Here is a 17,671-nt window from a genome sequence, read left to right on the forward strand (position 1 = left end):
AAACCGCTCGTCTCACAGCTGTTCCATTTCTTTCCATTCCACTATTTCACCTTCTGGCCCATCTAAACAACAACTTTCAGAAACACCATTCTCCCTGGTCTAGGCACATCCAGCACATGCTCACCTTGCACTTCTGGATTTGTAGTTATGTAGAGCAGAGCCCAGCGCAGTGTGTTAGTTGTTGTCTCTGATCCAGCAAAGAAGAGGTCCAGGGCGCTGCAGATGAGGTTCTCTCCATGGAAACTTGTAGTAGTCTTGTCTCCATACTAGAGAAGACAGTTTTATCATTTTTTTTTTTAAGTTAGAAGATTTGTGATTATCTCATTAACAGAGTTTAAAACCTGGAAAACAAATTTAGAAGGAATCTTTCTAAATGATATTCCCTTTGCTCTCATTGGATAGTGATGCTCTCATTCAAGTGAGAGCTTTATTAAAAAGCAGCACTTGATGGGTAAAAATCAAAACAGTTGTTTTCTTATGACTATAGTTTGGTAAAAGCTTTTAGTAAAAACATGGATTATTGGATACAAAAGAGGATTTTCTTGCATGTATCAGTTACATCACTCAGTCACAGCACATGGCCCAGAGTACTTAATTTACATTTCTCTGTTTTAGTTCTTTTAACATGAAAAGAACACTTGTGATAATTTTTGGGTACACCTTGAAGGATTTTTTTAAATTAAATCATTGAAAGTAGGAAGATGTCCCCTTCCCCCTTAGCCAGATCTTTTGAGGGGCAAGGCTCCATCTTAAATCTGGACAATACCTTCTGATCACAGCTTATATAATTACATGAAGGAAGGAAGTTTTTGCTTATCACCTGCTAGCCCTATTCTCTCTCACTGGCAAGTCAATTCCTTAAAACCTACTTCTTCAGGATTCTGATACACACTGAAGATCAGCTGAGATTTCCAGCCTCATGGGCTGAACAACTACTAGATTATTGGATTTTCTATTGGTAAATAGCCATTGTTAGACTAGTTAGAATACAGATTGTAATCCATATATATGTGGGATTTATTCTAATAAGTTTCACTCTGTTCCTCTAGAAATCTCTGAATAATACAACACACATATTAATCATGATAAATTATGTGAAATAGAAATGTCCAACAAGCGGGGCGTGGTAGTGCACGCCTTTAATCTCAGCACCCGGGAGGCAGAGGCAGGTGGATTTCTGAGTCGAAACCAGCCTGGTCTACAGAGTGAGTTCCAGGATAGCCAGAGCTATACAGAGAAACCCTGTCTCAAAAAAACCAAACAAACAAAAAAGTAATGTCCAACAAGTATAACAAAAACTCAACAAATGTTTTGTTCACTACAGACATTCAGGAAAAAATCTCCATGTTCACTGGCTGTCCTACTCCCCCATTAATCTTTCATTGTCAAAAGCTCTTGGGACCTATCAGTCCTTCTTTGGAGTATAATATTGTACATCACAACTTTCTCTGAGGCATCCATATGTTAATATTGCTCTAGATGTTGATGGTCTTCTACCTGGACTCCATATAGTAAACAACTTGACTCCCACTCTAGAAATAAAATGTTGCTTCTATTGAATTATTCCAGGAAGATGACATAAAAGAGAGATTGGTTAGGCATTTCCCACTGTACGCTTGGTCAAAGAGTAAACCTGGAATGCACTGAGTTTAAAATTCTGTGACAGATGTAGTGTTGTGTTCTAGCCAGAAGCCTACTTAAATAATAGCAGCACAACTAGTGTTGTGATCTGAACCTGAAACATCCCCTAAAGACTCATGGTTTTAATATCTGGTTCCTAGTTTGGTGGAACTAATTTGAAGGTTTGGAGGAAGTAGGAAGTATGGTTCATTAGAGGGCTCCTCACCAGAGGAGGTAATCAAAATTATAAAAAGCCCCTGGATTCTGCCTTCGACTTCCTGGTACACATTAGTGTGTAGACTTGACCACAACCTTTGTTACCATCAGCTCAGATGCTCTGCGATTAATTTTCTGTAAAAATGTATCAAAACACTCTGAAATTGTGACCCAAAAACAAATCTTCAATCTTAAATAGTTTCTGTTGAGTATTGTCACACTGAGACTGAGGTAACACAGACATGCAGCGGACTGCTTTCTTGTATTTATGTTATTGGAGGGTTTTGATTCTCAGGCAGAGGAAGGCAGAAGCCCCACCCAGGCTTTGATGTTAAATTCCAGCATTCAGTTAAACTTTGCCCATGCCCTGCAAACTAAGTCCTTGAAAACTCAAGCTTTGAAGTTTCCTGGCAACTTTACCTTATGTATCATTTTGTCACTGAAAGGTGAGGGGCCAGGAGGAGCATAAAATGCCAGTATCTGTCATTTCCCAGGACTTTATGCCAAAATGCAGTGAATAATTTGTTTCTAATAATATTTCTGACAATGTTATTTTGCATTTCTAAAATACTATTTCTAACTTATATTCTTACAACATACTAGTTAGTGATCTTCAAAGTTACCCAGATTTTCATTTTATAACCCAAGCATTTCAATTGATAAACTAACTTTGCCAATGTGATTAATTTCAGAGGGGAATAATAGCCTGAACTATTGTTATTAGAGGAGGCTTTGAACATAAGAACCAGGCATAGGAGATGTAAAACTGTAATCAGATGATGGGAGAAGAAAGATGCTCTAAGCTAGGTACTGAAGATGAGGGAAGGAGCTAATAGCAAAGGATATCACGGCCCTCTGAGAGCTTGGAGCATCTTGGTGATGGAATTTCCATAATTCTCATAAGAGGCTCACCTGGCTAACAGGCACAGACCTTCACCTTGTACTGAATCAGTGCTGTGTTATACCCTTAAATATATGGCAGCATGATGCAAGATCAGTTGGAATCTTCTCAACCACATTTTTATTCCCAAGAAGACCCAGACAACTTGTCCTCCTCACCTTTGTCATTTCTGTAAGGAAAGCATCAATGAAGTCTCTCGGTTCATCAGGATTCCAATCTTTCCGGTGACTCTCCATCATTTGGTAAATAAACAATTTCAGTTTTTCCCAGTTTCTCAAAACTGTTTGATGTGATCCAGGAACATATTGAATTATGGATGGAAAGACATTGTAGAGCTTATAAAGAAAATAAGAAAATATTGATGACACTATGAAGTAACTTTTCCATATTGTTAAATAATCTTGTTTTTTCACCTGTTTTCTTTGGGGTCACTTTGGTGCCATCTTGGTTTCTGGTTTCACTCTTACCCCTGTATATACAGGTATTTCAACTGTACCATGCAAAATATATAAAAGGAACAGGGCAGGTTTTATGATCCCAGCTCCTTGATCCCTGGTGTATACCATAGTCTCTATTAATTGAATGCTAGCATACTATTCCATACTTTTTTTGATTCTGATGTTAGCACAAAATGTTTCTCAAATCATTTTGTAAATATTTTCCAGTGAGAACATTACCAATGTCATTACATAGCTTCACTTCTCAAACACCATTCACCACACTCAAAGTCAAATACAGTGCTTTCTACTGAAATCCCTACAGATATGGAACATTCCAAATATTTGTCATCATCCATGTTCTTCTACACAGTCCAACCACCATAGCAACTATGGCAACACTGAAGACTTCTTTATTTCAGGTCAAAGCAGTTGGTATACATTGCAAATATATAGTATCTCTGAAACTAGCCCAAGCCCTTGGAGGAGCCCAGAAAATCGTGAGTTGGATCCCAGACATTGGACGATTGGAGTTTGATTTTGCTTTTGATTGTGACTGTACCCTGATGTTTTTCCCTCTTGAAGGAAGTATTTTAGTGGAACCCATGGTTAAGATACTTTTAATTGTAAAGACTTTGGATTTTAAGAGAAATTGAAATTTTAAGAATTTGTAAAGTCTGTGGGACTTTCAAAGTTGTTAAGATCTTGGGGATGAATAACAACTATGGGTTGAGGCTTACTAGTGATGTGTTTGTGTGTCAAGTTGACAAGGGGTCCATTGTACTGGCTAATTTTGTGTCAACTTGACACAGCTGGAGTTATCACAGAGAAAGGAGCTTTAGTTGAGGAAATGCCTACATGAGATCCAGCTGTAAGGTATTTTCTCAATTAGTGATCAAGGGGAAAGGCCCCTTGTGGGTGGGACCATCCCTGGGCTGGTAGTTTTGGATTCTATAAGAAAGCAAGCTGAGCAAGCCAGGGGAGGCAAGCCAGTAAAGAACATCCCTCCATGGCTTCTGCATCAGCTCCTGCTTTCTGACCTGCTTGAGTTCCAGTCCTGCATCCTTTGGTGATCAACAGCAATTTGGAAATGTGAGCCAAATAAACCCTTTCCTCCCCAACTTGCTTCTTGGTCATGATGTTGTACAGGAATAGAAACCCTGACTAAGACAATGTTTTTATGTTGATAATGCAAGTTATGATTGAAAGTGAGTTAGGTACAGAACTTTGAATTCACCAAGATAAGATAGTGGACTACGTTCTTTGTAATTCTTACCTGATAGTTCTCATAATTGTTTTTATTATATATAGTTTATTGCTATTAAAGACAGAGCCTTTTACTGGACTAAAAGGAGAAGATATTTGGATAATCTTTTTTTTTTGCACTGCATAATGCTTGTCTTTGCATCATTCCAATATTGATTTATGTACCAGCAGAGAGCTGAGTACTGCCTAGACTTTGGTATTGTTATTTTTATGAATCATTGCCTGCCTAGTATTTTGTAAGCATGCACCTCCATCACCTCATGATTGGTTTAATAAAGATCTGGTGGCCAATAGCTGAGGCAGGAAAGGAAAAGTGGGACTTCCAGGCAGGATAGGAAAAGTGAGAAAAATTGAGAGGTGCAAGATTTGTCAAACTCAGAGCAGCTGGACATACCAGGATGAGTGAAGGGTAACATGTCATGTGGAAAACATGGACTAGAAAAAGTGAGTTAATTAGGGTATACCAGCTAGTTAGGGGTCAGCCAACTAAGGCCTAAGCTATAATAAATAATAGTAAGTCTCTATGTCATTATTTGGGAGCTGGAGGCTCAAGACAGTCTGATGATAGATGAGTATGAGAGAAACAGTCTTGCCCAGGGAAGAACTCAGAAATTGGTTACCCAGCATCAAATGATCATCCTTAAAAACATACCTGAAAGTAACATTATATAGACTGAGAACATTTTATTATATACTTAGAAACATAACGTTATACATATACATAAGAAATAGTAATTAACTACAAATTGACAATATGAATTTGAATGAGACCAAGGAAAGGTACTTAAAATATTTAAAGGAAGAAAAGGGAAGGAGTGAATCATGCAATTATAAAATAAGTTATATTAAATAATTTATTTTAAATTACACCAAAATCCCCAAGGTGTTGATGTGTTCAATGAACACTGCCCCCAAAATATTCACGGACATATTATACTTAATACCTAAACCTAGGACAACTCAGATATTTAACTACAGAGAAAATGACATCCCATTTAGCCATTGCACTGTGTATAAGGAGAAATATTAATATAAATTCATGAACTAGAACATATACTCTGCAGGTATCACTGAGGGAGAAAGAGAGAAGCATAGATGGAGACAAGCCTAGTAAATAAAAACATTGTTATTTGTTTTTAAACAGGGAAATTCCCACATACATGCATATGTACCAATGTAAATAGTAACATAGACCATTAAACATTTGAAATGTTTTGTATGTGCTAAGTGCATGTATTATAAGTGGATTTATATCAAGCTCAACTTTTTAAAAGGAATTATTTATTTATTTTATGCTAAGTACACTGCAACTGTCTTCAGACACACCAGAAGAAGACATAAGACCCCATTACAGATGGTTGTGAGCCACCATGTAGTTGCTGGGCATTAAACTTAGGACCTCTGAAGAGTAGTCAATGCTCTTAACTGCTGAGGTATTTCAGTCCTCAAATTCATCTTTTAAAGATATTTTATGTTGTTTGAAAGAATCCCCTAAAGAGGAAATACCTGTTTTTGTATCAGACCCAATCCAACAGTCTTTCCAAAATATGCAAAAAGAGAGAACGTACTTGGCACATCATTGATGCCTCCAAACATGTGGCTTCATCTAATAACCTCAGCAACTCATGAAATTGACTGTCCTCATACTCAAAGCGCTCCCCAAAGGCAAAGGAGCAAATGATGTTGGAGACAGCACTGTAGATCTTGTAGTGAGGGTCAAAAGGCTGTCCTGGAGGTAGGGAGAGGGGAGGCATAAATCTTTCAAAGATAGTTTTTCTTCTTCCTTCCTTCCTTCCTTCCTTTCTTTCTTTCTTTCTTTCTTTCTTTCTTTCTTTCTTTCTTTCTTTCTTTCTTTCTTTCTTTCTTTCCTTTCGTTCTTTCTTTCTCACTCTTTCTCTCTCTCTTTATTTCTCTCTTTCTTTCTTTTACTTTCTTTCTCTTTCTCTCTCTCTTTCTTTCCTTCTCTCTCACACTTTCTTTATTTCTCTTTCTTTCTTTCTTTCTTTTTCTCCCTCCCTCCCACCCACCCTCCCTCTCCTCTTTCTTTCTTTCTTTCTTTCTTTCTTTCTTTCTTTCTTTCTTTCTTTCTTTCTTCCCCCTCTCTCTTTTCTTTCTTTCTTTCTCTTTCCTTCTTTCCCTATCTCTTTTTTCTTTCTTTCTTTCTCTCTCTCTTTCTTCCTTCCTTTCTTTCTTTCTTTCTTTCTTTCTTTCTTTCTTTCTTTCTTTCTTTCTTCTACCTCTCTCTTTTCTTTCTTTCTCTTTCCTTCTGTCTTTCCCTACCTCTCTTTTCTTTCTTTCTTTTTATTTTATAATGTCTCTATTCAGTGTGACATAAAATATTTACAACAGATAATAATATAAAAAGTTCTCACCATAGCCCACTACTGGTGCCTGACATTATTCAAAGACATTGCCAATATGTGGGAAGTCATATAGATGAACAGGGTTAAACTTAAGTAATTTGTTAATGATCAATTTTGTCATTAAACAGTGGACCTCCTGGTTTACGATCCCAGTTATATGTTCATTATTAAATACTCAGTGCCCACTGCAGAAAAACTTTAGACAATTAAAAATTTGTTCAGTGAATAGAATGGCAAAAGCCTCCTCAATCGCCATGTGCCTACCTTTCTCCTCTCCTATGGCCTCCACAAGACAGTCAGCCTCCTCCTGTATGCGCTGCTCTAAGCTCTTTTTCCCTAATCCAAAGTTCTTGAGTGTCATCAGTGCGAACCTTCTTTGCTCCTTCCATGTCTGGCCATTGGACATGATCAATCCTGGAAAGTAGAGATTCAGCACTATGGCACTGTAATTCTGGCTTACTAGTATCTGAAAAATGGTATTAGATGTGTGTATAGATTTTGAAAATGCCAAAATGGGAATTGATAGACTTCTAGAGACAATCCTAATGTAAGCGGCAAACATGTATTGATCATAAGTACTTCTTATGAATTATATGATTTTATACTGACAGAAACTCCACGTGTTTATTACCAACTAAGAAAATGTCCATTCCAATTAGTAAAATACTGAGTCATGATAGTAAATTGAAAATTAAATGTCAAACAAGTAAATAGGCATCCAGGTATTCAAATTCAACTTTTTCTGGTTCTAAAGGTCACAATTTAATTAACAGATATATAAGTCTATTTATGTCTCAATGAATACTAAAAAGGTACTCAAGAATAAGAAAAAGTGGCACCCAGTCCCACAACACCCAGAGGAAGCCTAACTCCCAGGTACTCTAACACACACAGGATCACAGTTAAGGAGGCCACAACATCTGCCCCAACTCCTGGAGTAACTGGGCCTCCCTGGGATCCAGGGACACAGGAATCCCTACCCAGCCAATGGCACAGGTTCTTTGCAGTTTGAACCTGCTCCCAGAGCAGACCAGTCTGCACCCCCTCTTACAAAACCTAGAGGGAGCAAGAATTCCAAGTGTTCTGAAATGCCCAGGATCACAGGATCACAGAGGAAGCTCAGCTCCCTGGAGATCAGACACAGCCAAGAGCACTAGAGCTCTGATGTACTCAAGATCACAGTCGAGGCCACAACATCTTTCACAACACCCAGTGTAAATGGGACCCCTAGCAGGAACCAGGGAAACACAAAATCCTGCTCAGGCAGAGGCATGGGTTCCTTCCAACTTGAACCTGTGCCCAGAGCAAACCCAAGGGACTCTAGATCCCCACCTACCTCTGTAACACCCAGAGAAAGCTTGACTCCCAGGAGCTCTATCACAACAGGATCTCAGGATCCCAGAATCACAGGATCACAGAGAAACATCGACTCTGAGGAGTTCTGACACAACCAGGATCACAGGAGGGATAGGTTTCAGTCAGAGACAGTGACGGCAGGTAGCACTGGAAATAACCATGTGACTAGAGACAATTGCAAGAACATCAGCAACAGAAACCAAGGTTGGCATCATCAGAACCCAGGTCTCCCACTATAACAAGTTCTGAATACCCCATCAAACCAGAAAAGCAAGACTTAGATTTAAAATCACTTCTCATGATAACGATGATAGAGAACTTTAAGAATGGCATAAACTACTCCCTTACAAATATACAAGATAACATAGGTAAACATGTAGAAACCCTTAAAGAGTAAACACAAAAATCCCTTAAAGAATTACAGGAAAACAACCAAACAGGTGAAGGAATTGAACAAAACAATCCAGAACCTAAAAATGGAAATAGAAACAGTGAAGAAATAACATAGGGAGACAACCTGGAGACAGAAAACCTAGGAAAGAGATCAGGAGTCATAATGTAAGCATCACCAATGGAATACAAGAGATAGGAGAGACTCTCGGGTGCAGAAGATACCATAGAAAACATTGACACAACTGTCAAAGAAAATGCAAAATGCAAAATGATACTAACCCAAAACATCCAGGAAATCCAGGATACAACAGGAAGACCAAACCTAAGGAATATAGGTATAGAAGAGAGTGGAGATTCCCAACATAAAGGGTCAATAAATATCTTCAAAAAAATTATAGAAGAAAACTTCCTTAACCTAAAGAAATAGATACCCATAAACACACAATCAGCCTACAGAACTCTAAATAGACTGGACCACAAAAGAAATTCCTCCCGTCACATAACAATCAAAGCACCAAATGCACAAAACTAAGAAAATATTAAAAGCAGGAAGGGAAAAAGGTCAAGTAACATATAAAGGCAGACCTATCAGAATTACACCAGAAGCCAGGCATGGTGGCGCACGCTTTTAATCCCAGCACTTGGGAGGCAGAGGCAGGTGGATTTCTGAGTTTGAGGCCAGCCTGGTCTACAAAGTGAGTTCCAGGACACCCAGGGCTATACAGAGAAACTCTGTCTTGAAAAACCAAAAAAAAAAAAAAAAGAAAGTTACAGAATTACACCAAACTTCTTGCCAGAGATAATAAAAGCCAGAAGTTCCTGGGCAGATGTTATATAGTGTTGTGGGAAATATTAAAAATGGAACTGGCATGTTTTCGTGATTATGTCAGCAGCCTTGTCAGCCATGTACTGGTGGGCAAATGGCCAGCTTATTATCTTTTGGAAACTCTGGCCCAGAGCTCCTGAAACATCTGCACCCAGCTAGAAGTATGAATCAATTGTTTTAAAGATGGTATAAAGATGCTCTAATATGCCTTACAGGATAGTCAAATTATGTCTAACGTGGGTTCCATGAGACTTCTGGGTTATAATACTACACGACAAAATAGAAAAGCTCTAAGATTAGGCACATATAGTGCTTTAGTTTACTTACTTGTTTTGGTTGTTTTAATTTTCAAAATGGGTGTGATGTTGAGCTTTGTGATTATATTATTCCATTAGGAGAGAGGTCAAAATAAAGGTTTTTCTGGTTACTGGATCAAGGATATGCTGAATTGGGACCAAGGTTTTGTCTTTGCATTTTTAGAATAGGTGATTTGTGTCTATACACCTTCCAGAGTAATATGGATCAGATTTGTTAGAGGGAGACCGCCTAAAGAACTAGATTCCAGAGAATCAAACAAAAACGTTATCTTGATGGTACTAATATTTTGTTTTGAGATTTGTATATTACAGAATATATAGCCTTGGAGAGTCTCCTCATCAGACATGCTGATCTGACCTGCTTGAACTCCTGATGTCTTAGATTTTCAGCCGGATCCAGTCAAGACACAGACATCAGAGACTAATACAGTTGTTGCTGTGGCCTTCTTAAGGCCAATCAACTGTCCTATTTTTCCCTACCCTTCCCCCAATCCATTCAAAATATCTGAAAGCCCATATTCAGTTTGAAGAAGTTATGGAGAATCGTCGACCCAGTTCCCTAGGCTTAGGGGCTGGAGGTGGTTATTATAGGTTGTCTTTCTAGGGAATGTAGAAATGGTCATAATTAAAACAGGGAAGATTAGCTAAGATTGATTACAAATATTTTTAATTGTTGCTAAGTTGAAGTCATAATTTCTTATTTTGGTACAGAATTGATTTTGATTCAAAATCAAGGTATTAGTATAAATTTCTTCTATTGATACAGAAAGTTTAAAATTACAGGGCTTAGACCCAGTCTTTCTGTAACTGTTTTTATAAACTGATCTGAGATGATTAAGCCTGTGACTTAAGGGACAAATAACAAATTCATGGCTCTGAGTTTATTGTTAGCATGTTTTTAGATATTTTAATTAGGAATAGCTGAGAGTAGATAACAGTCCAGATTATTTTACATAGATAGTTGTTTTTCAAAAATGTCAGAAATCTACAGAAAGTGACATTTAATGTTATTTATTCACTTGTTGAGTCAAGTCTGCTCTTGACAGCATTCCCTTTCTTGAATTCAAAGAAGAAATTGAGCATCAATGGAGTTGCTCCATCTAGTTGTGGTGAGAGAGCCACTAGACAATAATTGCCTCATTTCATATACAGACAAAATATTGTCCAGAAAAATGACACACTATGTGAAATAGTCGACTGATAATCTCTGCCAAGTCAGGGTAATCAACCCTTCAAAATTCCACATTACAAAGGTTTGTCAGATGATCCTGGCCAGAAGACTGAAGACCAATGCTCCAATATCTTGAAGTACAGGAACTGTCCAGGTGATCAATGCTCTCTATAAATTGGCTAAGTTTTGGAAGCTATATTTTGTGCTTCTTATATTTTCAGGTAATATTAGTTGTTCTTGGATTTATGACAGGGTTGAAGACTGGTAGTATCATAGCCAACCTAAGCCTTTGCTTTTTTGAGACAGGGTTTCTCTGTATAGCTCTGGCTGTCCTGGAACTCACTTTGTAAACCAGGCTGGCCTCAAACTCTGAAATCTGCCTGCCTCTGCCTCCCAAGTGCTAGGATTAAAGGTGTGTGCCACCACACCTGGCTCTTAACGACAATATTGATGGACTGGGTGTAAGGTCTATCTTATACTTAATAAATTACAGAAGTGTTAATAGTTGTGATCTATTTATATTTAAGAGAAAGGTTTTGTTTTTTACAGAACAGAAAGGGGAATGTGTTGTGGATGGGCCTGGTACTGTTTATATACTAATTCCACTCTCCTGGGAGGGGTTGTGGACAAGGAGTGAGTCATACTCAGGTGACTTCTTATGAACCAATCCCTTAATGAATAAAGGAGCCAATCACTGGGTGAGTAAGCAGGACTTCTGGGTTGAATTGAGGAAGAGATGAAGCAGGAGAGAGTTAGGTCTTTTAAAATGGGAACAGCATAAAAATAAGATAAAGCTGCTAGGGTTTCCTGGTATCATGACAGATACACATGAATTTGCCACTGAAGGAATCAGATTTTAATAAGGCTGAAAAGATTAGGTTTTAGTTGTTGCACTCAGAGATTGAGTTACCATTGTTTCTCAATTAAGTTGGTGTTACATTTTCCTTCATGAGGTGGCTCATCTGGATTCAAGAGAGAAATTTATGGCAACAAAGCATGAGTTTGACTGATGACATCTCAAAGGCCATGGGTTTTTTTTTTTAAACATAGGGCTGGCATGGTAATAACTCCCCAGTGGGAACCTAGAGAGCTGGGAGGAGAGATTGTAGAGTTCTGAGTCAGAGTCTCCACAAAATAAAAATAGGTTGGCAATTGCCCACCAATACATAGCTAGCCATTCCAGGCTGCCAGGACAGAGAGTTACTGAAATAAGCATGGGAACAAGCCAGTTCTTTTTTAATATTTCCTGCAATAATACAGACCCAAAGAGACAAATGCCAGTCCAGGTGACTATACCCAGCAAAACTGTCAATTAATGTAGATGGAGACACCAATATATTTCATAACAAAAACAAATTTACATAATATCTTTCCATAAATCCGGCCCTACAAAAGATAATAGATGGAAAACTCCAAAACAAGGAGGGAAACTACACCCTACAAAAAGCAAGAAAGTAATCTTATTTCAACAACCCCAAAAGAAGATGGCCACACAAATATAATTCTACCTCTAGCAACAAAAATGACAGGAACCAACAATCACTTTTCCTTAATATCTCTTAACATCAATGGACTCAATTTCCCAATAAAACTACATACACTAACAGACTGGATACATAAACAAGACCAAGCATTTTGCTGCACACAGGAAACACACCTAAGTGACAAAGACAGCCACTACTTCACAGTAAAAGGCTGGAAAAAATTATTCAAGAAAATGGTACCAAGAAACAAGCTGGAGTAGTCATCTTAATATTGAAGCAAATCAACTTTCAACCAAAAGTTATCAAAAAAGATAAGGAAGGACACTTCATACTTGTTAACAAAAAAATATACCAAAATGATCTCTCAATTCTGACCATCTATGCTCCAAATGTAAAGATACCCATATTCATAAAAGAAACTTTACTAAAGCTCAAAGCACACATGATCCTCACACAAAAATAGTGGGTGACTTCAATACCCAACTCCCATCAATGGACACTTCATGGAAGCAGAAACTAAACAGAGATCCATTGAAACTAACAAGAATTATGAACCAAATGGATTTAACAGGTAATTATAGAATATTTCATGCTAAAACAAAAGAATATACCTTCTTCTCAGAACCTAATGATATCTTCCCCAAAACTGACCACATAATTCATCACAAAACAGGCCTCAACAAATACAAGAAGATTGAAATAATCCCATGCATCCTATCAGATCACCATATTCTAAGGCTGGCTTTCAATACCAACAAAAACAACAGAAAGCCTGCATAAACATGGAAACTGAACAATGCTCTACTCAACGATAACTTGGCTAAGGAAGAACGAAAGAAAGAAATTAAAGATTTTTAGAATTTAATGAAAATGAAGGTACAACATACCAAAATATAGGGGACCCAATGAAAGTAGTGCTAAGAGGAAAATTCATAGCTTTGAGTGCCTCCAAAAAGTAGCTGGAGAAAGCATACACTAGCAGCTTGACAGTACACCTTAAAACTCTAGAACAAAAAGAAGCAAATATACCCAAGAGAAGTAGATGGCAGGAAATAATCAAAATCAGGGCTGAANTCAACCAAGTGGAAACAAAAAGAACTATACAAAGAATCAACAAAACCAGGAGCTGGTTCTTTGGGAAAATCAACAAGATAGATAAACCCTTTACCAGGCTAACTAGAGGGCACAGACACAGCATCTAAACTAACAATATCAGAAATTAAAAGGGAGACATAACAGAAACTGAGGAAATTAAAAATTTTGTCAGATCCTACTACAGAAGCTTATATTCAACCAAACTGGAAATTCTGGATGAAGTAGAAAATTCTCTAGACACATACCAGGTACCAAAGTTAAATCAGGATCAGATAAGCCATCTAAACAGTCTTATAACCCCTAAAAATAGAGTCAGTCATTAAAAGTCTCCCAACCAAAAAATCCTAAGACCAGATGGGTTTAGTGAAGAATGCTATCAGACCTTCAAAGATGACCTAATACCAATACTCTTTAAACTATTCCACAAAATAGAAACAGAAATAGAACTCTACCTGATTCTTTCTCTGAAACCACAATTACACTTATACCTGAAGCACACAAAGACCAAACAAACAGAGCTTCAGACCAATTTACATTATGAATATCAATGCAAAAATATTCACTAAAATTCTTGAAAACCAAATCCAAGAACACATCAAAATGATCATCCATCATGATCAAGAAAGCTTTATCCCAGGAATGCAGGGATAGTTCAATATATGGAAATCCATCAAAAGAATCCACTATATAAACAAACTGAAAAAATAAAACCTCACATGATCATCTTATTAGATGCTGGGAAGGCATTTGACAATATTTCAACACCCCTTCATTGAGTCTCAGAAAGATCAGGAATTCAAGGCCCATACCTCAACATAGCAAAAGCAATATACAGCAAACCAGTAGCCAACATCACACTAAATGGAGGAAAAAATTAATGCAATCCCATTAAAATCATGGACTAGATAAGGCTTACCACTCTCTCCCTAAATATTCAGTATAGTACTCAAAGTCTTAGTCAGAACTATTAGACAACAGAAGGAAGTCAAAAGGATACAAATTGGAATGGAAAAAGTCAAAATACAACTCTTTGCGGGTGATATGGTAGTATACATAATTGGCCCCCAAAATCCCACAAGAGAGTTCCTACACCTGATAAACAACTTTAGCAAAGAGGCTAGACATAAAATTAATTCAAACAAATCAGTAGCCTTCATGTACTCAAAGGATAAAGAGGCTGAGAAAGAGTTTAGGGTGCATTTGACACCAGCACCGGGTCGCCATAGGCGAGGAGTCAACAGACACCCCCACGGCCCTTAGAGGACTCTCCACACGATCTTAGGATCACTGGTGAGTGGAACACAACATCAGTTCCATTCCAATCGCGCAGGACCTGAGACAGCATTAGGGAAGCAGAAATCTGTCCTGACCAGGAGCACTAGTCCCTTCTGGTCGATGACAGCACAGGGTCGCCTTGGATGGGGAGTCGGCGGATACCCCCATGGCCCCTAGAGGATTCTCCATGTGATCTTAGGATCACTGAAGCAGCTACCTAAAGAAGAGACACACAGAGGCTGGGTTCCAGTCCAGTCGGGGTCTTCACAGCTATCTCTCTTCTGAACCCCAGCAAAGGCTACTGAGTGCTCCAGAGGGATCTCCACGCAGCAGGTCCTCAGGATCATGGGTGAGTGGAACACAGCATCAACTCCAGAGAATCACGGAGGGGCTTGCACCATTAGGAACAGGGACAAAGGAACCCCGCCAACCAAGAGGCTGGGTTCTGGTTCAGTTGGGGCCACCCCTGCCATCTCTCTTCTGAACTCCAGCAGAGGCCACTGAGTTCAGGAGGCCTCTCCACTAAGCAGGTCCTCCAATCACCTCGGGATCTCGGGACCTTGGGATCACCTCCGGATCACAAGAGGCAGAGCAGAGACCCTGACCCCTGGGCATCTTCCTTACGAGAGGAGAGTCGCCCTACAGGGAGGGCTCTGACCTCAGGACTCAGAAGATGGATCAGAGCTCCAGACTTCTGGACACCTGCCCTGCAAGAGGAGAGCTTGTCTGCAGAGAGTGCTCTAATCACCGGGACTCAGGCGGGAGTTGAATTCCCAGGAGTGCTGACAGAGGCTAACAGAATCACAGGAAGATCAAACTCCAGCCAGAGACAGCTTGAACATTAACACCAGATATTTCCAGATGGTGAAAGGCAAATGTAAGAACCTTACTAACAGAAACACAGAACACTGGGCACCATCAGAACCCAGTATGCCCACCAGAGCAAGTCCTGGATACCCCAACACACCCAAAAAGCAAGATGCAGATTCAAAATCATATCTCATGATGGTAGTAGAAGATTTGAAGAAGGACATTAATAACTCACTCAATGAAATACAGGAGAACACTGCTAAATGAGTAGAAGCCCTTAAAGAGGAAGCACAAAAATCCCTCAAGGAATTACAGGAGAACACTGCTAAACAGATAGAAGCCCTTAAAGAACTACAGGCAAACACTGCTAAACAGGTAGAAGAAACATAAAAATCCCTTAAAGGATTATAGGAAAATACTGCTAAACAGGTAGAAGAAACACAAAAATCCCTTAAAGAATTATAGGAAAACACTGCTAAACAGGTAAAAGAAAGACAAAAATCCCTTAAGGATTAGAGGAAAACACTTCTAAACAGCTAGAAGAAACACAAAAAATCTCTTAAAGAAATACAGGAAAACAACCAAACAGGGGATGGAATAGAACAAAACCATTCAGGATCTGAAAATGGAAGTAGAAACAATAAAGAAAACCCAAAGGGAGACAACTCTGGAGATAGAAACCATAGGAAAGAAATCAGGAACCATAGATATAAGCATCAGCAAAAGAATACAAGAGATGGAAGAGAGAATCTCAGGTGCAGAAGATTCCATAGAAAACTGACACAACAATCAAAGAAAATGCAAAATGTAAAAATATCCTAACTCAAAAAATCCAGGAAATCAAGGACACAATTTTAAGACCAAACCTATGGATAATAGGAGTAGATGAGAACGAAGATTTTCAAATTTAAGGGCCAGCAAATATCTTCAACAAAATTATAGATGAAAACCTCACTAGCCTAAAGAAAGAGATGCCCATGAACAAGAAGCCTACAGAACTCCAAATAGACTGGACCAGAAAAGAAATTCCTCCTGACACACAATAATCAGAACAACAAATGCACTAAAGACAGAATATTAAAAGCAGTAAGAGAAAAAGGTCAAGTAATATATAAAGGCAGGTCTATTAGAATCACTCCAGACTTCTCACCAGAGACAATGAAAGTCAGAAGATCCTGGACAGATGGTATATAGACACTAAGAGAACACAAATGACAGCTCAGGCTACTATAACCAGCAAAACTCACAATTACCATAGATGGAGAAACAAAGGTATTCACACAATATCTTTTCATGAATCCAGCCCTTCGAAGGATACTAAAGGGAAAACACAAACACCAAAATGGAAACTACAACCTAGAAAAAGCAAGAAAGTAATCCCTCAACAAAACCAAAAGAAGACAGCCACAAGAACAGAATCCCAACTTTAACAACAAAAATGACAGGAAGCAAAAATTACTTTTTAAAAATTACTCTTAATATCAATGGACTCAATTCCCCATTAAAAAGACATAGACTAACAGAATGGCTACACAAACAGGACCCCACATTTTGCTGCTCACAGGAAACCCACCTCAGGCACAAAGACAGACACTACCTCAGAGTAAGAGGCTGGAAAACAATTTTCCAAGCAAATGGTCCAAAGAAACAAGCTGGAGTAGCCATTCTAATATCAAATAAAATTGACTTCCAAACCAAATTTATTAAAAAAGACAAGGAGGGGCACTTCATACTTATCAAAGGTAAAATCTACCAAGATGAACTCGCAGTTCTAAATATCTATGCTCCAAATGCAAGGGCAGCCACATTCATTAAAGAAACTTTAGTAAAACTCAAACCATACATTGCACCTCACAATAATAGTGGGAGACTGCAACACCCCACTCTCACCAATGGACAGATCCTGGAAACAGAAACTAAGCAGAGACACATGAACACTAAGAGAAGTTATGAAACAAATGGATGTAACATATATCTACAGAACATTTTATCCTAAAACAAAAGGATATACATTCTTATCAGCACCTCGTGGTACCTCCTCCAAAACTGACCATATAATCAGTCACAAAACAGCCCTCCACAGATACTGTAGAGCCCTAAATTTTAAAAAATTCCCCAAAACCTGTTCCCTAGATCATTAG

General features: G+C 38.4%; 1 protein-coding gene across 4 annotated transcripts in view; it reads right to left on the minus strand.

Annotated features, from left to right (window-relative positions):
* Positions 1-17,671, minus strand: part of LOC110323498 (cytochrome P450 2J3-like) — a 51,264-nt gene that overhangs the window by 24,161 nt on the left and 9,432 nt on the right. For 3 of the 4 annotated variants that reach the window (XM_021200752.2, XM_021200753.2, XM_021200754.2), the window contains exons 3-6: positions 7,068-7,217; positions 6,009-6,169; positions 2,896-3,072; positions 125-266 (exon numbers count right to left, since the gene is read on the minus strand). In XM_021200752.2, the coding sequence (XP_021056411.1) occupies positions 125-266; positions 2,896-3,072; positions 6,009-6,169; positions 7,068-7,217 (630 nt within the window). The remainder of the gene's footprint in view (positions 1-124; positions 267-2,895; positions 3,073-6,008; positions 6,170-7,067; positions 7,218-17,671) is intronic. The other variant, XM_021200755.2, reaches the window with a different exon arrangement.

The sequence above is a fragment of the Mus pahari genome, chromosome 6 (genome assembly GCF_900095145.1).
Source record: "Mus pahari chromosome 6, PAHARI_EIJ_v1.1, whole genome shotgun sequence".
NCBI lineage: Eukaryota > Metazoa > Chordata > Mammalia > Rodentia > Muridae > Mus > Mus pahari.